This window comes from Drosophila takahashii, chromosome 2R, assembly GCF_030179915.1.
Source record: "Drosophila takahashii strain IR98-3 E-12201 chromosome 2R, DtakHiC1v2, whole genome shotgun sequence".
Taxonomy (NCBI): domain Eukaryota; kingdom Metazoa; phylum Arthropoda; class Insecta; order Diptera; family Drosophilidae; genus Drosophila; species Drosophila takahashii.
The window spans coordinates 26,571,670-26,593,965 of NC_091679.1; the positions used below are offsets into that span (position 1 = coordinate 26,571,670).

The 22,296-nt window shown below is 37.3% G+C and overlaps 2 protein-coding genes and 7 non-coding genes across 9 annotated transcripts; 7 read left to right on the forward strand and 2 right to left on the reverse strand.

Moving 5' to 3' along the window:
• The first annotated feature begins 4,863 nt into the window (after window positions 1-4,863).
• On the forward strand, window positions 4,864-5,554 carry Obp56e (Odorant-binding protein 56e). Its single transcript, XM_017146155.3, has 2 exons — window positions 4,864-4,961; window positions 5,030-5,554. The coding sequence occupies exons 1-2, from the start codon at window positions 4,905-4,907 to the stop codon at window positions 5,369-5,371; spliced, it is 399 nt and encodes a 132-aa protein (XP_017001644.1). The 5' UTR covers window positions 4,864-4,904; the 3' UTR covers window positions 5,372-5,554.
• Window positions 5,555-10,462: 4,908 nt separating this feature from the next.
• Window positions 10,463-11,177, forward strand: LOC108060451 (thioredoxin C-1). The gene is made up of 2 exons (XM_044392843.2): window positions 10,463-10,758; window positions 10,820-11,177. The coding sequence occupies exons 1-2, from the start codon at window positions 10,586-10,588 to the stop codon at window positions 11,082-11,084; spliced, it is 438 nt and encodes a 145-aa protein (XP_044248778.1). The 5' UTR covers window positions 10,463-10,585; the 3' UTR covers window positions 11,085-11,177.
• Window positions 11,178-13,605: 2,428 nt separating this feature from the next.
• TRNAI-AAU (transfer RNA isoleucine (anticodon AAU)) lies at window positions 13,606-13,679 on the forward strand. Its single transcript has one exon. It is a non-coding gene; the product is annotated as a tRNA-Ile (tRNA).
• A 170-nt stretch (window positions 13,680-13,849) lies between these two features.
• Window positions 13,850-13,923, forward strand: TRNAI-AAU (transfer RNA isoleucine (anticodon AAU)). The gene has a single exon. It is a non-coding gene; the product is annotated as a tRNA-Ile (tRNA).
• Window positions 13,924-14,060: 137 nt separating this feature from the next.
• On the forward strand, window positions 14,061-14,134 carry TRNAI-AAU (transfer RNA isoleucine (anticodon AAU)). The gene has a single exon. It is a non-coding gene; the product is annotated as a tRNA-Ile (tRNA).
• Window positions 14,135-17,538: 3,404 nt separating this feature from the next.
• TRNAM-CAU (transfer RNA methionine (anticodon CAU)) lies at window positions 17,539-17,610 on the reverse strand. Its single transcript has one exon. It is a non-coding gene; the product is annotated as a tRNA-Met (tRNA).
• Window positions 17,611-17,807: 197 nt separating this feature from the next.
• Window positions 17,808-17,879, forward strand: TRNAM-CAU (transfer RNA methionine (anticodon CAU)). Its single transcript has one exon. It is a non-coding gene; the product is annotated as a tRNA-Met (tRNA).
• Window positions 17,880-19,205: 1,326 nt separating this feature from the next.
• Window positions 19,206-19,277, forward strand: TRNAM-CAU (transfer RNA methionine (anticodon CAU)). Its single transcript has one exon. It is a non-coding gene; the product is annotated as a tRNA-Met (tRNA).
• Window positions 19,278-20,847: 1,570 nt separating this feature from the next.
• Window positions 20,848-20,919, reverse strand: TRNAE-UUC (transfer RNA glutamic acid (anticodon UUC)). Its single transcript has one exon. It is a non-coding gene; the product is annotated as a tRNA-Glu (tRNA).
• Window positions 20,920-22,296: the final 1,377 nt, after the last annotated feature.

Consider the following 22,296-nt stretch of genomic DNA (forward strand, 5'->3'; position numbering starts at 1 on the left):
TGGAAATTGTTTAATCCACTCCAATCCAGCTCGGCAATTACAATTACAGGGCCCGACAGGGTCCGTGGTCAGCTGCATGAAATTGGAACTCCGTCCGAGGGATGAACTGGATGGGAAAAGGCAAACCCCACTCCGGGAAAAAAGAAGAACCTGCGAGTAAAGGAAAAAACCTATTTGCATTTTATTTTCTTTGTAATTTGATGCTCGATTGCTTTTTTTAGTGTGTAATGAGGTGGGCTGCAAATGGGTTTAATATACACATTCCATTCCGGAAAGTTGAAAGAACTTATCCCACGCATGGTTGGTCCCTTTTCCATTAGTTCGCAGCGGATACTTTTAAAATTAAAAAAGTAAACCTTACAAAGCTGTTGTCACTTTAAAAACTTTTCAATTCAAATTTAATAGCAAAATAATAGAAATCGAAGGCTTTTTAATGGGCATTTTTAAGTTCTCCCATAAAATGTTGCAAGTGGCAACATTTTTTTTGCACAATGATTGTTTTTAGGTTTTGCACTTGCTCAAAAATATTCGGATAACAGAGAAGAGCCTGTGGCTTCCATTCGGAAATTTCCATTCCGCAGCACGCACGAACGCATCCACAAAATACCCGGAGAATATTTAGGCGCCCTAAGAGGAAACTGACATTGCGACGTGCAAATTGATCAAAATAAATTGCATAAAATATTCCATTTACGTTCCCATTCCGAGTGGAGCTGCCCGAAAATTATTGTAAGCATCTAATGCAATCAGAAAGTGTTGCAACGCCTTCGGGGGCAGATGGGCCAAAACAATGCGCATCTAGCCATTAATTTGCCTCCCAACTGGCCGGCGTTTCTGTTAAGAGTTATGCCTGGAATTTGTGATAAGCTATGCGGATTACGGACTGAAAATACCAAGGAAACTGAGCTTTCTTTTCCGGCAACTGCCAGGGAAATTGTCAGGGGGTGGCAAAGAAGTTATTTTAGCACTCGGGCGAGTAGCTCTTTTCATGCTGTTAAAATAATTAGTGGGGAATGGCATCCACCATGCACCCACCATCAAAGCCAAAAGGAAAGCTTAGCCGAGAGCAGCAGGTCTGTTAAATTTGGAACTGCAACAAAAGAGTTGATTATTTACCCACGTGCACAAAGTTCTCCTCACGTGCACTTCCATATGCAAATACATCAGCCAGTCATTAAATTAATTAAAAAGAGCTCTTTCCGTGAAATGACTGTGCGAAAACTTTAATTTGCACCTGGCTCCGGTGAACCGAGTGCCCTGTTCAGAACTCTGCTTTCAGAACCATTTCAGCAGCACCAATTTAATTTGAGAAAAGTTGAAAAGCCTAATAGACAAGACATTTATTTTCATACTTTATATGTATAAGTTAAAAATAAATAAAATAATGTTTCGTTAAATATTTGTTATTATACAAAACAAATATTAAAACAAAATGCAATATACCCATGATAAATATTATTCAATGAAGTTTAACCAATTAATTTACAGAAATCTATATAGGAAACATTTTATTACTATTTACAGCAAGTTTGCCCTTTATGGCAATAATTACCAGCGTATAAATAATCTTAAATAGCGATCCAAGGTACGAACAACCCTTAGTTATTTTCCAAGCTACCACCGTTTTGATTTTCTCTGGAAACTATCCCCAAATATTTTGGGGCGAGTTCAATGAACTTGCCCCCAAAGGCAAGAAACCCCAAGGGAATTGTTCTCATACTGATGATTCTGTTTCAAACCCTCCCACATATCAGGGGGCAGGCAATAAACTGTGGCAAAAGATTTACTAATAACAATGATATAAGACATTTTCGCAAATGAGTAAATAATAAAGCTAATGGAAAATTATGGAGCTCGGGGCCTGGAGACCAAAAAGATTCTTTTCGGGGGTGACATTACAATCATAAATAAGATCCACCGGACAATTAATGGGATGTCATTTGATTATTTTGCACTAAGGCATTCCTCAATATCGAATTGAATAAATTTCACACTTAAAAATTATGGAGAGTGTTGAATTTATGGCCAAGCAATTTAGCGTTATCACTTGAAATGCCCGGAATGGCATTCCGGCTGCAAATGTTTATTACCTGCACATATTGCAGAACTAAACCTTTTCGCCCATTTCTGGTCAGGGTTTGGGGCAAGACTTAATGGTTTATTAAGGTGTTTGGCCGGCTATTTAAAAGCAATTAAATGGAAAGTCTTTCGGGGGTTCAATTAAAATAAATGAAATGGCCGAAAAGAGTGGCTCGTAAAAATGATAAACCCATTAAATGGATGCCGGTCGTCGTCAATAAATGCCTTCCACTGACATTTATTTATGAAAGCTAATAACTTTAAAAAGCTTTTCATTAAACTCAAATACAAATGGCCACCGCTTAAAGTTGATGGACTGGGATATTGGGGCGAGTCTGACATGTTTTGGTGGATACTTTTTGCATACACACACTTGGCCACAAACACAGGAGCGCAAAATGTCAACTTTTTGCCAACCGAAAATTGTCAAATGCACAGAATTTTCAGCGCCATACATTTATGTTGATGCGGTTTAAAAGTTTTTTAATTACATTTACAGGAGACCGACGACCACCCACCAACAAAAACAAGAACAACAACGGAAGCCAGATCCTTTTGGTCCACCCATCCAAAAAACACATCCACACTCGCTTCATTCAGAGTATATTTAACGCTTTATGATTGTATTTGGCTGGCAAAATGTTTAAAACTCATTTAATTTGAAACAAATTAGAAACGATAACACACAAAAGTGAGTCGTTGTTCTTGTGGCCGAAGCGGTACTCTCTTGCATTTTGTACTGGTTTCCCTTTTTTATACCCTTGCAGAGGGTATTATGATTTCAGTCAGAAGTTTGCAACGCAGTGAAGGAGACGTTTCCGACCCCATAAAGTATATATATTCTTGATCAGCATCACAAGACGAGTCGATCTAGCCATGTCCGTCTGTCCGTCCGTCTGTCCGTCTGTCCGTCTGTCCGTCTGTCCGTCTGTCCGTCTGTCTGTTTCTACGCAAACTAGTCTCTCAGTTTTTGAGCTATCGGGACAAAACTTTCGCAAAAGTCTTCTTTCTATTGCAGGTAGTATATATGTCGGAGCCGACCGGATCGGACAACTATATCTTATAGCTCCCATAGGAACAATCGGAAAAAAAAAACTTTAAAAAATTCTAGCTTCGGTGTTTTTTGAAATATTACCTTCTACTTTTGGGGATGTTATTTTTTAAATATTTCTGAATTTCGAATTAATTATTTAAAAAATCGGACTACTATATCATATAGCTGCCATAGGAACGATCGGAAAAATAATGGAAAAGTAATAGGAAATAAATTCTAGCTTCTTTGGTTTTTATTGTATTATCTTCTACTCTAGGATATGACTCTTTTTAAATATTTTCGAATTTCAATTTTAATTTAATCAAAATCGGACGACTATATCATATAGCTGCCATAGGAACGATCGGAAAATTAATGGAAAAGTTATAGGAAATAAATTCTAGCTTCTTTGGTTTTTATTGTATTATCTTCTACTCTAAGATATGACTCTTTTTAAATATTTTCGAATTTCAATTTTAATTTAATCAAAATCGGACGACTATATCATATAGCTGCCATAGGAACGATCGGAAAATTAATGGAAAAGTAATAGGAAATAAATTCTAGCTTCTTTGGTTTTTATTGTATTATCTTCTACTCTAGGATATGACTCTTTTTAAATATTTCCGAATTTCAATTTTAATTTGATCAAAATCGGACGACTATATCATATAGCTGCCATAGGAACGATCGGAAAATTAATGAGAAATATTAGAAAATTGAACATTTTTGCGATTTGTTAATTAATAGGAATGATCTGCAAGGGTATATAAGCTTCGGCTGGCCGAAGCTAGCTTCCTTTCTTGTTAACACTAATGGGGGTGTGTTTGTAGCCAAAAAATGAGGAAAGCAGCTTAATTATGATAGTATACTTTGTTTATTAATAACTTCGTTGATTTGTTTCTATTTTGTGGCTGGTAAACAATAGTATTTGTCTACTTAGCTGTGGTTATAATTACTTTCACATCAATATCCTATATTCTCCTCTTTTGCCTAATGCTTCTCGTTTTTTAGCGACGCCACACGACAATGATCATTAACTGATGACATGCGAACCCATTTAAGTTTAGCATTACCCCACATTTTGGACACCCACTCACACAATCACACGCTCGTCCTCTTGTCACTGGCTTGTCAATCATCCATCAAAGCCCCACAGAAGCCCATCAGGACTGTGAAAACTGTGGGCTACTTAGCCTCACATTGAATGCTCGCAAAAACAGAAACTAATTGCTAAAACGCCTTGATGCCTGTGTAAGCAGTGGGGATTATGTAAAGACACAGGCAACGGAGAAGAATCCTATCTCTAACCCTGAATGATAAAAATGTTTAGACAACGAACCGAGGCTGGGCGGGTCATCATTCATTTAACCCAAGTAAATATGGCCAGGCCAGCGAGTGAATGCTATCAGTTTTTTGGGATCTAGTTTGACCCAAATGTGTGTGGTGGGTCATAGCCAGAAGCTGGGGTGGCCAAATCCCTGCTGACTTAGGACACTTTAAAGCACAACGAAAATTATTAATAAACTGCAAAGTCTTCAAAAGCGTTATCTTGGCTGATTAAAACCTGAAACGATATACGAACGTGGCAAGAATATTAAAACTGCAAGTCAGCATGGCGATGTGGTTTCTCCACGAACCCAAGTTCGAGGAAAGGCAACCATTAACTATATATGGTAATCCAATTCGAGTCTATAGTCCATCATCTCAAATCGTATAAATGCTGACTGCTCGCTACATCCAGCCAACAGTTTCGTTTCCAAAAGATTCTAAGCAACTCCCGATCAGCATCATGAAAGTATTCATTGCTTTTGCCGCCTTCGCAGCCCTGTCCTTCGCAGCTGCGGTAGTAAGTAATTATCGTGAGATCCAAGTTCCTTATAGAGATTATATCCTTGTCATTTTGTAACCCAACAGGAACTCTCGCCCGCCCAGATTGCCGAGGTCAGGCAGAGGGCCAAGGCCTGTGCCGAGCAGGAGGGAATCACCAAGGAGCAGGCTATTTCCCTGAGGGCCGGTAACTTCGGGGACTTCGATCCCAAGGTCAAGTGCTTCGCCAACTGTTTTCTGGAGCAAAGTGGCCTGGTGGCCAACGGTCAGATTAAGCCCGATGCAGTTCTGGCCAAACTTGGTCCTATCGCCGGGGAGGCAAAAGTCAAGGAGGTGCAGGCCAAGTGCGACTCGATCCAGGGAGCCGACAAGTGCGACACCAGCTATCAGCTGTACAAGTGCTATTACGAAAACCGCGCTCAAATCTAATTGAACATTTGCTATCTGTCTCTAAGCCGTTTTAAATTATTAACGCAATAACTATTTTGCTGCTTATCTACTGACCAAAATTTAAATAAAAAGTAAACGAAAAAAGAGAAATTGTGAAAGTATGAGAGTAGATTTCAGCAAAAATAAATAAGGTTAGTTTAATTACACTAGTTTACAAAATAATATTCTTGGTGTGCTCCCCAGCAATTGATGGCAAATTCGGTTAGTGATCGACCCCTAGATCACGAAAATAGCATTAATTTTTTTTTTGATGGTACAGTTTTTTTTTTAAAGATTTTTTAAAGTTCGAAATGTTAAAATTCTGACTTTTTTCGAATTTTTTCTTATATCTCGGCAGATATCCACCCGATTGGGCCAGTTTTAGTTTTATTTTAAAGTCAATAGATCAGAGCTTAACTTTGCCATACAGATCAATATGATTGGATAAGTAATGGCAGCGCAGAAACTTGACAAAGATGAAAAATGTGTTTTTTGGTCGACTGTAAGTCGGCTGTATATATCGTAAAAACTCGAAATAAATCCGTTAAAAAATCATAATGGTTACAAACTTAAAGTTTACATCCAATAAAACAAGCCGGATATGGCCCAAATCCATGGAAAACTGGATTTATGGTGGATTTTTAAAGATCGGATTTTTCCACTTTTTTCGGTTGACAGAGTCCAAATTTAAGATTTATCATAGGCGGCGACATGTAAACAAAAATAATTGGTGTTGGCAGCCGGGTCAAAAAATAGCTACATATAAAAGCTAGAAAAACATCAAACTTTTAAAAACACAAGGCGGCAACACTACTACTATTTTGACCGCAGTTGTATGTTTAAAAGTTTTTTGACTATGTTTTCTGGAATTTATTTCTGCCTTAAAAGAATCCTAAAATTATTCTAAGTATGGGGCTTAAAAGATAAAGAGTGTATCTTTTAAAAAACTTTAACAACGAATCAGACCATGCATGCATTTGCCTCTGAGAGCTCCGCAAAGTTGGCCAATTTCAGCTTTTTTTGAACTTAGAGGTCCTTTTGCTAAGAATCCTTGCGTCGGGGAACTTTTTGGAAAACGCAGTTTAACTAGGGAATTCGTAACGAATCCAAAAATATAGCGTCCGTCGAGGTAAATTTAAAAAACAGTAAAAATGCTGCACAGTGATATATATATAAAGCACGTCTAAAGTATCTAAAGTCTGCGAAATCTGCGAAATGAAGTTGTCCTTCGGTTTAGTATACCTTGTTGGCATCCTGGCCCTTACAACTTCATTTTACTTATTTCTTCAAATTAACTGCAGCGAATTATTGATAATATGAGTAAATGTGAAACGCAGTTTAATAATATAGTACCATATGGTAAAATCTAAAAACAAATAATTTTTTTTATATTCGAAGGGAAATTACGATCAAAAGTATACGCATATATGGGTATATTTAAAAACAAGAGAGAGTGCTATATTCAGAAACATTTTAAAATCGTAAAATATGGCCGTTTAACGGTTAGATACCGAACATGTTTGCTCATTATTCGATTTTTAACGCGCTGGGTAAACCTCTTCTCAAGAGTGATTTGTCAATTTAGTGCCTTGGGTTCATAGCTACATAATCGCTAAGGACTCCAAAGTGAAATTTTAATCGGTTCACAAGATAAAACCGCGAGCTAAGCCAGAGAAACCCAAATGGGTTTTAGCTAATTTCGATGAGTACTTTCCGCCCATGAAATCTAAATTGCGGTTACATTTTTATACCCGTTACTCGTAGAGTAAAAGGGTATATTGTATTCGTGCAAAAGTATGTAACAGCTAGAAGGAAGCGTTTCCGACCCCATAAAGTATATATATTCTTGATCAGGGTCACTAGCCGAGTCGATATGGCCATGTCCGTCTGTCCGTCTGTCTGTCCGTCTGTCTGTCTGTCTGTCTGTCTGTCCGTATGAACGCTGAGATCTCAGAAACTACAAAAGCTAGAAGGTTGAGATTTTCCACACATATTCTTGGGCTTCCTACGCAGCGCAAGTTTATTTCAGCCGAGTGCCACGCCCCCTCTAACGCCCACAATCGCCCACTAACGATTTAAAAATGTGTCTGGCGGCCACACCTTTAAAGATTCCCGAGAAGTATAAATGCAATTTTGTTGTGTATATTTATACCTATCGAAATGTAGAAGACATTTTTCAAATCGGACCATTCATTAAAAAGTTATACGCAATCCAAAAATATATATCCATCTCCCTCGCACTCCCTTTAGCCGAGTCACGGGTATTAGATAGTCGGGACACGAACCCGACTATAGCGTTCTCTCTTGTTTATGTTGCACTGTGTTATTTACCATAGGCTCATTCCTTGTGAAACGTGACAGGCAAATTTTTTAAAAACCGTTAGAATTAAGCTCTGAGACTCGCAGCACTTGAGACACGTTTGAGTTATTTTAATAGTTAGACCTAACAAGACAGATGAGCCAAAAAAAAAAAGTGAAGAATAGGACAACAAAATTAAAAAGACAAAAGAAGAGGACAAAAGTAAATTCTTCTACATTTTTCTGTTTTTACCAATGCACTAGTCTATTTTTTTGGCATAAACTCTAGTTTTAGAGATACAATTTAGAAATTTTGTATATATACTATTAAGATAAAGCTGTAATTTCGGTTTTTGTTGCTTTTTGAATCGGACCATTGTTTTCATCCACCGCCCACGCCGCATATTCAAATTAATTGGCAGGGATTTTAAAAAATTTGTATTTGTATTGGTAAGACGGTAAAATAATTTCGGTTTACGTTAATTTTTAAAATTTGTCAAAAAAAAAAAATTGGTGACATGTAAAAGAAAAGTGAAATATTATCTAAGAGCAGATGCCAATTTTAGCTTTAACGGAGGTCCAGCTTCTTTATATTTGAGTCCTTTGCAACCAGGATTTTCACTTGACTTGTCCCTTTCCATGAATTCAATTTTTAAGATTAATGAAAGCCACTTAGATTGTTTTTTTTATTAAAAAATTTTTTTTTTTATGTTTTTAAGTTGCTGGATTTAAGTCATTTTTTTTAAGAAACGTTCAAAAAGTTGCAAAAATGATTAGTTTTGCGATATTAAGGATACATTTGGTAAAAACTTTACGTTTTTACCTTTTTGCAACTTTGTGTCATTTATAAGTTGTACAAACAAACTTGTTAGTTTTAAGCTAAAAAGATACACATTTAAAAAAGTTCACAGTTGGACAAAAAGCCATAATAATCAAAACATGTAATCTAAGATACATTTATAAATACCTTTGCTACGATTTGACATGATCAGAAATAATAAACCATTTTGTTGCTCCACAAAATAAGCACTGAAAGTTTGCAAAGATTTTTCACTAATTTACGCACACAACAAAGTCAATCAAACAGGTGACTTTGTTCGTTTATCAACCATATAGTGTTGCTAGTAAAAAATCTTAGATAACTGTTCTTGGCTAATTAGGGTATGTAAATTCACAAAATATATTTTATTTTTAAAAATAATTTGTAAAATAAGTTGATTTTATGCCAAAAAAATTGACTTTTTTCCCATAGTGCAATGGGTTATATTTTGCACTTAATTTAACCCTCTAGTGCCCAAATTTTCTTTTCCAAAAAAAAAATTATTTTTGGATTCATTATGTATCAAAAGTGAATGTTTGTTTTAGAAAAACTTTGCATGGATCGAGTTTTATAGGACTGTATCTTTGGACCGCCTAGACATTATAAAAGCTATAGAAAGCTAACGAAATCTTATTTTTAGTGTGGGTTTCGTTTTTTGAGTCCTTGAGACTATCAGCAATACGGTACAATTTCTTTTTCCAGCAACAAACTTTTTATAATATTTTAAAAAAATATTTATATTTTGCACTTAATTTGCAAATAATTACATTAGTTTACAAAAAAAAATCGATGAAATATACGATGAATGAAACCTTTGTTTTCCGGTAAGGTACGTCTTCCTAATTAAGAAAATGGCACTTAAAATTTTTTTTATGGATAAAATTTTTTTTAAGTGTAAAAAACGTTTTTGACACTTTTTTAATTTCTAAGTTGAGTTGTGGTTAACCGATTTCAACCATAAATGACTCATTTTACAGGTAATAGAATGCCCTCCAACTTTCTTATTGCATTGAGTTCCATTCATTAGTTTAGAAGCTACATTTCGTCAAAGTTGAAAAAGATAGAAAAAATGCAAAAATGCTGCCATAAATGGCTTCGTTAAAAATACACGCCTAAAAACCGAACAAAGGTTTTATTCATGGTATATTTCGTCGATTTTTTTTTGGAAACTGGTGTTATTTCGTCCGAGTTGCACAAATTTTCTGCTTGAAATGACTACAGCAGCTTGCGCAAGCTCTAGTATGTATTCCAAACGCAACGAACTTAATTTTTGGACTTCCCCGAATTAGAAAAAACGCAAAACCGAGTCAAAAGGAATGAAAAGACTAAAATAACGGTGTTTTTAACCTTACCCGTCTGGAGGCGGTCTTGGGCACTAACCCTCTAGTGGATTAAATATCAAATTCAAATTTGAAATGATCTACTGCTACCGACTTACTGCCGTCTTCGCTTGATCATTTGACCTGACGTAGTAATTATATTATAATCTATTATTATTTACGTAAAAAAAAATTGTGATAATTTTAAAATGTTTTCCTTTTTCTTTTGGATGGATTTAATGCAAACCTTTTGTACATTATTAAGTGCCATTTAAATAACATCCACTTTTTTTTTAGCCCATACTATGGGCTAATATACCTATCGGTGGAAAAGCGATTGTTTGATCACTGTATCTCCGCCAAAAATGATCGGATTTCCATTTTCTTTTTACATTACTAGGAAGCTCAATTTTTTAATTTTGTATTTTTAAAATTTTTTTTCGATTTTCTAAAGAAAATAAATTTGTTGCTTTTAATCTATTGACAAAAATCAAAAAAATAAAAAATATCTAAACATAATTATTCTTAGAAATAATAATAATAATAACTATTATTTATAAATACAGCGACCTTCCTACGTTTCTCTACATTTTCAATGATCAAGCAGCCATTGAATTTAGCCTAATGCAAACATGTTTTTTAGTGTAATTATTATTCTCCAGTTGATACAGAAAACTCGAGCCGTTAGCACCCAGCAGCCTTAACAATTTTTAGATCAAAATTCGTTTGAAAAAGTCTTCATTTATTTCGGCTTAAATTAAATTCCTTCTCGTGATTATGTCGAGCTATAGGAGGTTATACCGCGCAGAGCGTCTGATGAACCTGCTCAAGGCAAACCGCGGAATGACCAGCACAGGCAGGCAACCGATCTTCGATGTGGAGACCAGAAAGGACTTTGAGCAGCGAGTGATTAATAGTGACCGACCGGTGGTTGTGGATTTCCATGCCAGGTGAGCTCGTCAGCCAACAAGGGTGAGCCCTGATCTTGATTCATTTTTTCTCATTGACTAGCTGGTGCTGTCCTTGCAAGGCTCTGGCCCCTCGACTGGAGAACATCGTGTCCGAGCAGGGCGGTCGGGTGAGGCTTGCCCGCGTCGATATTGATGAGCACGGCGAACTGGCCATGGACTACAACGTGGGATCCGTTCCATCCCTGGTGGTTATCAGCAATGGCAAGGTGGTTAATCGTATGGTTGGCCTTCAGACCAGCGAATATATCCGCAAGTGGCTTCATAAAGTGGTGCCCAATACGTCATCTGCCAAAACGGAGAACTAGATCAGCATGTCAATGGGGAGTGCAAAACACGTTCTTTGTAGGCTCGCTTTAAGTTCGATTAAACCATGTTCACGGCAACACGTTTTTAATTAATTTTCGATTTAACAAGTCCTTGTGTGCTTGTGCGTCTCCTATGGGGTTTCTACACTAAGAAAAAAATGGTATACTTCTAATTTTAGTTTAACATAATGAGAGAACGGCCCTCAAAGTTATTATACCCATTACTCGTAGAGTAAAAGGGTATATTGTACTCGTGCAAAAGTATGTAACAGCTAGAAGGAAGCGTTTCCGACCCCATAAAGTATAGGGGAGATAGGGGAATTTCGTCAGCATTTTTTCAAAGCTATTTTTTGTCCATCTTGAGACACGTTATCATATTTCTATTTTTATTGTTGAATGCGGTTAGCACCAAGCTTTAAAATGTGACATTCCCCTATTTTTTTAATTAGCTCGGTGATTTATAAAAAAATAAAATGTAAAACCAATATACTGGGGCAATCTCACCACACAGGGGGGTAAAATCACCACAAAACTGGGGAAATTTCGTCACCTGAAAAATGTTGGGAGTTTAACGCCTAAAAATATGCTACACTGATCAAGCGTACCATTTTTGTTGACGTCCTATATTTGTTGCTGCTGCTGGTAGTCTGTTCGTTAGCCAGCTCGTCAAATATAAAAATATGTATTTAAAATAGGTGCGAATTTACCCTTAGCGTAGGGTGGCGAAATTTCCCCAGACCGTACTTTTTTAGAAATAATTATTTTTCTTGCGAAATTAGGCGTGAAGTTAAAAATCACTGACGCAGAAATGCACATTATAGACCTGTGTATTATATAAAAAATCGTGTATCTTATTCCTTTTGAATTGTGGCATACAGAAAAAATTTCGTCGAGAACTAAATGTAGCTTTTGAACTGTTAAAACACATTTAATATTATAGCTTAATTATCTTGGCCTTCTGTGCAAAACAAATGCATTGGTTGTGTCTGGCCGTCTTAAAGGACTAAAACAAAAAAAAAAAATTATATATTTTTACGACTTATGGATTCCGAGATATTGCAGGTGACGAAATTGCCCCTGTGACGAAATTCCCCCACTCTCCCCTATATATTCTTGATCAGGGTCACTAGCCGAGTCGATCTAGCCATGGCCGTCTGTCCGTCTCTCCGTCTGTATGAACGCTGAGATCTCGGAAAATACAAAAGCTAGAATGTTGAGATTTCCCACACATATTCTTTGGCTTCCTACGCAGTGCAAGCCGAGCCCCACGCCCTCTAACGCCCACTAACGATTTTAAAATGGGTCCTGCGCCACATCTTTAAAGCTTTCCGATAAGTATAAATGCAATTTTGTTGTGTATATTTATACCTATCGAAATGTAGAAGACATTTTTTAAATCGGACCATTCATTAAAATCAAAATTTATATATCTATCTCCCTCGCACTCCCTTTAGATGAGTTACGATTATAGTCGGGACACCAACCCGAGTACAGCGTTCTCTCTTGTTTTGTTTTTGTTTCAGAACACTGAATTCTATTTGAAATCCATACGCGGATGAACGGAGGGGGATGTGGGGAATTATTGCCTTCTCCGGTGAAAAGTGACAGGAAATGTGGTATTCAAAACGTATGAAACACAAATTATGTTTTGAAATCTCGGAACGCCGAAATCCTGTTTTTATATTATAAATTGTATTGTTTTATTTAAAACACAAATTGTATTCATCTTAAACGTATTTTTATAATTTTTACCGAAGGTTAGTTAAATTTTGAGAGGTAAGCGTCTAACGCCTACTACTTTCGCTCAGTGTATCTCAGTTCAAATAGCTCCAGCTCGTGGCTCTCGGTGGCGGCAATTCAAAATGCAAACAAAGTCTCGTCTCGTGCTCAAACAATTTGCGGATCGGCGCCGGTGGACAAAGGGGAGGGGAAAGGATATACTGGCAGCAACAAATACAAAACGTATCTCAATTGTTGGCGTATTTGTTTGCCAAAAACAACAAACTTACCCGCTCTCCGTGTGTACACATGTGTACTTTTGTTCTGTATCCCGGCTGTCTAGGCGATGGCAATGCATGGGGGAATGTCTCTAATTGATTTTGGTAATGTTGCTTTTTAATGAAGTGTCACAAATGTGTTGCTTGCGATGATGCATGTGGTGTCGAGCAGCATTTTACTCCCTCAGGAGCGCAAAAGAAATACGATTAATGCCGTCTACAGTCAGTGGTAAATTAATTATAGACACGTAATAAATTGTCTACATAAAGAGAAAAAGATAAATTCAAATTGGATTTTAATTAAAATATGTTTTAGTGTAGGTATAACTATAAAATTGACCGTAAAAAGTATGAACAGAACTTTTAAACCTAAAAGCGGAGAAATATATTTAAATGTAATTAGAAAATATATTAGCACCCCCTCTTAAGGACTGATCTATAAATACCTCAAGACTAGAATATCTGAACTGAAGAACTACCCCCGCGAGCTACAAATCAGTCACCGAGAATGCCAGCGTCACGAAGGCCCATTAGCTCAGTTGGTTAGAGCGTCGTGCTAATAACGCGAAGGTCGCGGGTTCGATCCCCTCATGGGCCACATCGTTTTTTTCTTGCATTTTAATCAAAAAGATGAAGATCAATTTTATATGTATTATATGTTGGATTATATTTTTAGTTAAACCGCTGTCGCCAATAGATAAATAATTAAGCAAGTTAGAATTAAAATTTTATTTCAAACAGGTTTATAAATCAAGATGGCGTCATGTAGGCCCATTAGCTCAGTTGGTTAGAGCGTCGTGCTAATAACGCGAAGGTCGCGGGTTCGATCCCCTCATGGGCCAATTTTTTTTTTAATTTAGATTAATTTCAAATGTATTCTTATTATTCGTTGGATTTTATATTGCGTCGTTAATGGGTAAATAAATAAATATTAAATCCATAATTTAAATAAGCCTAAAAATCAAGATGGCGTCATGTAGGCCCATTAGCTCAGTTGGTTAGAGCGTCGTGCTAATAACGCGAAGGTCGCGGGTTCGATCCCCTCATGGGCCATGATCATTTTTTTATTTACTTTCAAGTTATTTATTTTACTTTCCAAACGAATTAAAATTGTAAGGTAAAACTGTTGACAATGTACAGTCCGCAGTGAAGTTTGTTTGCGCCGGACCCACAAAATAGATTTGCCGCAATGTAATTGAGTATTTGTATTTAATTAAGACTTATTTCAATATTTGCATAAATTCAGCAGACAACCGGCAGACAGGACAACCGAGTCGATTTGAGTCGAGTGGTTTGCAGTCCAGTTGAGTCCTAGAGCGGATATAAATCCCTCATATGCTCGGGCATAATTTGGTGAAACGAAACTTGGACAAACAGTCGAGACTCGGGAGGATGGCGAGAGGATGCTCTTCAGCGTGGACAACACCAGCAGGAAATCTATGGGATGTCGACGAGGTGTGGGTGCATGTGTGCACACTGTCTGATTTTGACAGCCCGCATAAAGCGAGCAAAGGACTCTGGTGCTCGCTGCCTAGGTAAACACTCATTGAAAGGGCCGGCTGAATGCATTACCCCCCGGATTTTCTCCTCTTCACCGTCCGAAGAAATGGCGACACAACTGCAACAAATATTAATTTTTATTATGCAAACATTGCTTTAATTACATTATTTTTGCGTACACGCCCGGCAAACAAACTTTCCCCACCTCACATATGTGGCCAGCTCTTCAGTTCCCCCCATCGCCCTGATCAATCACTGGAAAATTGGATTTTCATATGTGCTGCACTGCCTCCCCGGATCTCTCTTTCTCTCTGCCTGTCCCCGTCTCTTTCGGACTGAGTTTATGCAATTTCCGATACCCACCGTTGCCTTGTGGCGGCAGAAATCAATCGGTGCCCCTCCCCCAAACAGCAGTCGTCCATCGTTTGACAAGCACAAACACAAACTTAATCAGTACCCATGGATTGGTCAATAATTTTTAAATACAAATCAAGTGTTAACTGGGGGCTTAATTGTGGGTTGGACACCAAACAGGAAATAAAAAACGAGCTCTCGTTTGCCTTTTTATTTGAGAATTTAAATTGGTTAAAGCTTACGGGAAAAAATGGTTGATAATTTCATTCGATGCTTTTTGCTGGACTTTATGGGATTCATTTTTTGGTGTGCTGTTTTTATCGTATGAACGAAATTTGAAAATAAAACCGTAAAGAGTTTTCTAATTATTATAAGGGCTTTAAGCTGTAAACCAATCGTGACTGACTAAGTCTTCTAGAAAATAAAACTTAGACATTCATTTAACAATAAATATGTAACAAGGATTCCAGGATTTACACCTAGAATAGCACAACAAGCTTTACTGTTTAACTTTTTTAAGGTAAGGTCAAATGTTAATTTCAGACATTTTCAAAGAACACTCTTCAATTCCTGTAGTGCAAGCCGACTAAAGTAAAAATTGAAACTAGGAGAAACCACAAATACCCCCGAAAGCACTGACAACGTGGGATTTTAACACTCGCCAGCTGACTGCGTCGAGCTCAGTTCAGGCGGAACCCTTTTGCTGTCTCAATAGAAAATCCGGCTACCAGTGAGAGAGAATGTGGAGGAAATGTGTCCAGTCTATTTTTTTCCCCTTCGCCGTCTATCGGATGCCGGGCTGACGGAAATTCGATTTATTTTCATCAATATTCAATGTCATTGCAACATCTTCGTGGGCAAAACCAAAAGCGTACATCAAGCATGTCACACAAAGCCAACAACAACGTTTGGGAGCCATCCGCAATGAGGGCAGCCCAACCCCTTCAGTTCAGTCCAATGGAAATGGACTTTGTGGCTTGAAACTTTTTGGGGGTTTTGCTATTAAAATTTGATGCGCATGTTGTTGCCTCGTTGTCGCAGCTGTACGTGCAGCAGGCAGTGGACACCTCCACCAGTGGGTTGGTGGTTACCTAGCCACCCGGTCATGCCAACCTATGACATCCCCAAATGTTCCACTCCACCCTTCACCCTTCGGCCAGGTGAAAATGTCGCAGACTAGCGCAGCAGCTTTTGGCCATTCGTTTATGGGGGTTGTGGCAAACTTGACGCGCCCTGCCATTGCATATTTAAACAAATTTATTTGCAATTTAGTGTTTGCGGTTGGTTTCCATTGGCCCGCAACTCCAACGCCCCACCGAATCCATCTGAACCGAATGGTTTTGTGCAATTTTATGGCGTGCTTTTAAGTGGCGCGAAAATTAATTAAAATGTTTGCCATTTATTGACAAATATTTCAATTTGATTGGCAGAAGTGGATGGCATCTCTCCACCTGGCTGAGCCATTTTAGTAACATTTTCCACATCCCTGGACGGCAAAAGAAATTCCCAAAAATATTCAAACTTCTTTAAAGGAATCTTTTCAGAAACTTTAATGAGCAGCATCCTGGACTCCTGGCTCACTGCCATATCGCATCTCTTAGCAATGCAAACAGAAGCGGCAAAAACCAACAGAGTCTCACTCGGTGAGTGGTTATTAAAGCCGTATCTGTGCCAGTGGGCAAAAAAATGGATGCAGAGCCTCAGCCGATGTGTGGGAGCTGCAAGTCCGCGATAAGAGAGGTGGCGAGCACGGCACCAAGTAAATACATAATCCACGGTAGCTGAAGCTGGTGACACGCATTGTGGTATACGCGAAACGGAATTCCGATTATCGAAATCTCGAGGTTGGACCCCGTAATCTAATCTATATATGTAAAACTAGTCGTTAGTTTTTGGTAAAAAAATAAATTTCAAACTTAAACATTTTTGTAAAAATTCTATTTATTTTACGAAAATAAATAAGTAACGCTGACGACTTTAATTTAATAGAAACCGAGCTTTTATTGATGCCCGTGCCTTTGTTACTTTAACACAAAGCTATTGCTTTATCAAAGACTTCTAAAAAACAAGAAAGGAAGCTACCTTCGGCCAGCCGAAGCTTATATACCCTTGTAGATAAAGGAATACTCACTCGGTGCAGTTCCAGGGATTCCAGATTCAGCGTTTCGATTTATTTCAATTTTGTTTTTAAGTAGTCAAGAATCAAAACGCCTACTTCCTACAAAGTTACAATGAATTTTCTTATATTTGATTGGGAGCCTTAAGATATAGTGGTCCGATCCGGCTGGCTCCGACATATGTACTACCTGCAATAGAAAGAAGACCTTCGGGAAAGTTTCATCGCGATAGCTTTAAAACTGAGAGACTAGTTCGCATAGAAACGGACAGACGGACAGACGGACAGACGGACAGACGGACATGGCTAGATAGACTCGGCTATTGGTGCTGATCAAGAATATATATACTTTATGTGGTCGGAAACGTCTCCTTCACTGCGTTGCAAACATCTGACTGAAATTATAATACCCTCTACAAGGGTATAAAAAGGAATGAAAATAAAATAAAATAAATAAAAAAAGTTCGCACTTGCGATTGTACCCACATAGCAGAGCAAGGTTTCGATCCTCGGACCTCTGGGTTATGGGCCCAGCACGCTTCCACTGCGCCACTCTGCTTGTGATTTCGCTAGCGCTATGTTCAATATGAGACAACGGTGTGAAGTAACCAAACTTATTTATAAGACTCTGGTTTAGTTACCGGCGGTCAACCCATATTTATTTCACCCCTATACTCTGACGTTTACTTAGATAAATGCCACCCTCCCATTTCAGGCCCGTTGACTGATAATCCAAATAGGGATTCCGAAATTTCAAGCAGAGTGGCGCAGTGGAAGCGTGCTGGGCCCATAACCCAGAGGTCCGAGGATCGAAACCTTGCTCTGCTATGTGATACAATCGCAAGTGCGAGCTTTTTTTTTTCTTTTAATTCCTTTTTTTTTAAGAAGTTTTTGTTACTTTAACACAAAGCTATTGGTTTATCACTATGGAGGGCAGTCCATGTAGTGACGAAGCGCACCAGGAGAGTGTGCGAAGGCGACTACTATATATACACGAAGAAATGAAAATCTACTGTGATGGTCCGATCATAATGAATGATACACCTATCGAAAGGTATTGCGAAAACTAACAGGATTGCATACCAAGAAAATCAATTGGCTTGTGAAAGTGAAAAAGTGAAAATTTCGAAATTTGGAGCTGTTGGGGCCGGTGGGGATAAATGCCCCCTTGCAATGTTTAAGTTGTATACCTTTTGAAAATATCCTTTTGTCAAAATCCGACGCTCCGTTCAAAAGTTATAGCCAAAATAAGATTTTCTTCTTCTTCCCAAAATGAAAATTTAATTCTGTTTGTCAGTTTTTCCGCTTGTCCAAAATATGTTTTTTAAGTTCTGAAAATTTGATATGACGTTTATCACATCAATATAAAAAACTTTTGTTTTACCACTTTTGGAAAAACCCGCTAGTTTAGCGGGAAAACAGCTATAAATAGCTAAAATTCGGAAAGCCGTAACTTCTATAGCTACAGACTTGTGCTGCATCTCGTTTGAAAGGTATTTTTAAATGCTATAATCGCCTTCTATATGCAATTTGTGTAAATGTAATAGTTTAAAAGATATGAACAAAAGAAAATTTATTTAAACTTTTTTTTTAGTTTTTTTAAATTTTCTCAAAAACGGCTCTAACGATGGTTCTTACAACTTTAAACTGTATAGCCCTTTAGATTCCTTAAATTTTGGTATATATCATGTTACTGTAAAAAATCACATTTAAAAGTTATTAAGAAACGACAATAGTCACTTTTACCAGCTCAGAACAACTAACGCTTCCTGAGTGTTGAATTTTGTGCGTGGGTATCCAAACTGTATTTTAGGGTCATGAAATCAGTTAATTTGCATTTAACAGTTCTAAATAGGAATCTTTTGTTCTACGACTTTTAGAAAAACCCTCTACTTTAGCGGGAAAAAAGCTAAAAATAACTAAATTTCGTTAGTTTGTACACTCAGAAAAAAAATCGCTCTGCAACGCAATCCCTATTTGGATTATCAGTCAACGGGCCTGAAATGGGAGGGTGGCACTTATCTAAGTAAACGTCAGAGTATAGAGGTGAAATGAATATGGGTTGACCGCCGGTAACTAAACTAGAGTCTTATAAATAAGTTTGGTTACTTCACACCGTTGTCTCATATTGAACATAGCGCTGGCGAAACCACAAGCAGAGTGGCGCAGTGGAAGCGTGCTGGGCCCATAACCCAGAGGTCCGAGGATCGAAACCTTGCTCTGCTATGTGGTATAATTGCAGGTGCATATCTTTTTATTTTAAGAATTTCTTTATTTCTAAAGTAAAAACGATATTTTGGATTTTTTGCCTAATAATTTATAATCCTAGTAGTTTATTACATTTTTGTAAGAAAAGGTGCTAAATAAATATAGTGTTTCATTATTTTGTTTCTCTTAATTGAATTTTTCTCTTATTCTTTAAATTGGTAGAATAACTCTCTAAAAATGTGTCATGAAAGTTTCACGAAGAACCTATTTTGGAACTTATACCAGGATGACGGCACCCACCTTCCTTGTGCAGTAGATATATTCTATTACTTTAAATGCCTTTTTCTCAAAACCACGTTTTCCTCAGCTGCGGATCGTGTATCTCAAAAAGTAATGCCTCGATCATCATGCTGCTTTTACAGAAATGTTTATAATAAAATTGGCCACTGTCTGAACCTACTTAATGTAGAAATTTGTACGCATAAGTATTTTTTAATAGCCAAAAACAACAAACAAAATTTGAAAAAAATATATTTTTAGCTTTGAAAGAGTACCACAACCATAACTTTTGAGATATTCTATGTAAGTTAGGCTCAGATAGTTTCTACATTATTTCTTAACAGAATAAACCTAGTTTCATAAAAATCGGATCTACACAGCGACCTGTGGACGATCCGCAGCTGGCCTACTTTTTTTTGTACTACCTTTTTTTAATATAGCCTGACAAAAAAATTCCCACGGCCGCCGTTTTGAAAGATAAAAGCAAAATAAAAATTGGTTAAAATTATATAAGAATAATGTAATCAACATGCCAAGTTACGTTAAAAATCACGAAAACTTGAAAAAATTACAGTTCTATATGTATCTCACCCCTTAAACATGAGGTGGAATTCTGAGTTTTAGGCAGGGAACGTAACTGTTATAAGTTTTATTTTAAAAATCACACTTTAACAGTTATTTTCTGATTTGTAAAGTAAAACTCAAAGAATAACTGTTATTTTTTGAGTTTTATAATAAAAGTTGACAAATAACAGTTATTCGTCGTGATCAAAAATAAAACTCAAACTTGATTGATGGCGATTTTGTGGGTAAAGAAAATTTTAAAAAAATATACGTATAAAATATGCGCGGTTGCCTTTTTTAACAAATTTTTAGTAAGTTATAAAAAGCACGGGTATCATGTTTTTTTTAATTATTTCATTTTTTCAAAAATGTCAAGGGAATAACTGTTATTCATAAAAATCAAAAAATAACAGTTATTTTTTGAGTTTTATTATAAAAATCAAAAAATAAAAATCATTACGGATTTGTAAACTACAATGGCTAATAAAAATTGTGGTGTATTTAAAAAATTTTTAGGACCCTTCTAAGTGCGTGATTTTTTTGTATGAAAAATTTACAATAACAGTTATTTTTGTTCCCTGGTTTTAGGCCTACTTTAAATGTAATACGCAGACAGGAAAACGGCCCTTAGTTTAAGCCCGGTAACCTAGGTTTAACAACTACTTTAGGTTTAACATGAAATTGGTAAAACGACTCTTATTCTTTTTGTGTTAAAAATCGTTTTTAAAAAAAAACAAAAAAGCATTTCCCATACCGGGAATCGAACCCGGGCCTTCTGGGTGAAAGCCAGATATCCTAGCCACTAGACCATATGGGACACTGCATGGCGTGCGGACAATTGTCGGTTTTGTAAATTTCAGCAAAACCAAATGATTTTTAAAACCTTTATTGATTTTACTTCAATTGGTAACGCGTTTTAATTTTTGACATTTTAATATAAACATTTTGGATGTCCTCCGTTGACTGAGAATAAAACAAAACACTAAGAAAATTGCATTTTAATCCCTTACGTAATAATTTAAAAAGTATGTAGTGTAGTTAATGAATGTCTGTAAAACCCTATGCACATAGCAAACAAAAGTCCAAAAGCCGATTTCCCAACTGTTTATTTTTAAAGCGCACACACATACTTGTTGGATAGGTGGCCGCCGAAAAATAGATCGTGCCGCCCATTTGCAATTTCCCTTTTTTAACGCAAACTGTTTTCGGCTTGGTCCTTTGGCGTGTGCTTTTTAATTTAATTTTCGTTGGCCGCCATGCACTTCAAACCGCTTGCACAAGCTCGCACATGAATAACCGACCCCCTCATCCCACCGCCCACTTTCCCTTCCAGCCAAACACCCAGCCACCCACATGGGGAGTCGGCTTACAAAAGCACAGTCGAGAGCCCAAACCACGTGGCGCCCGCTTTCATGCGCTTCGTTTAGCAAAGTGGATGTTAAGTGTAATGCGATTTTTATGTAAATTTTTGGCGAAAAAAAATAGCCAGAAATACTCGCACACAGGCGGAGGAAGGGCCGAGCACAGCCAACAGTTTGACGATTTTCGTTGCCACGGTCACGGCCAGCTTTTCAGTCAGACAAACAGCAACAAATGACTGGCCACATCCACATACCGAACCCACTTTGACTCCCCTTCCAAATGAATCCTGCAGATAGACAGACAAGTGCCAATATTCCATACCAAAAAAGGCGTCTGCATACCGAAAAGAAAGCACTTTCTTTAAAACTCCCATCATTCAAATTTATCTGTTAAAAAGTTCATTAGTGGAAGACCATCAGTTAAACCGACAATTCTAGGCAGGAGCAACCCCGTCAGAATCGTGGTACTAAATTATAATCACTCAGGAGTCATAATTTTGTAACATCAACTGGCCTTTTAGTATTTGGGTAGAACGTCAGTCTACCACTACTAATGACAATCGTTTCGTCGCAATCAACGACCTCTAAGCCAGCGGTGCGCTAGAACAGATTGGGAATTGTTGGCGAAGAAATAAAAAAAAATGATAATGCCAGTTTTACACAAACTTACACAAGAGGGCGCCAGAAAATAGTTACGGAAAATTCCAATAGGTGCGCGAAAAATAAGAACCAGTTGAAAAAAAAGATCTTTTAAAGGAAAAACTATGGAGATGGAAAAGGAAAACAATTGTAAGCAGTTTTCAGACGAGAACAAGTAATTCTCTCATCTCCTT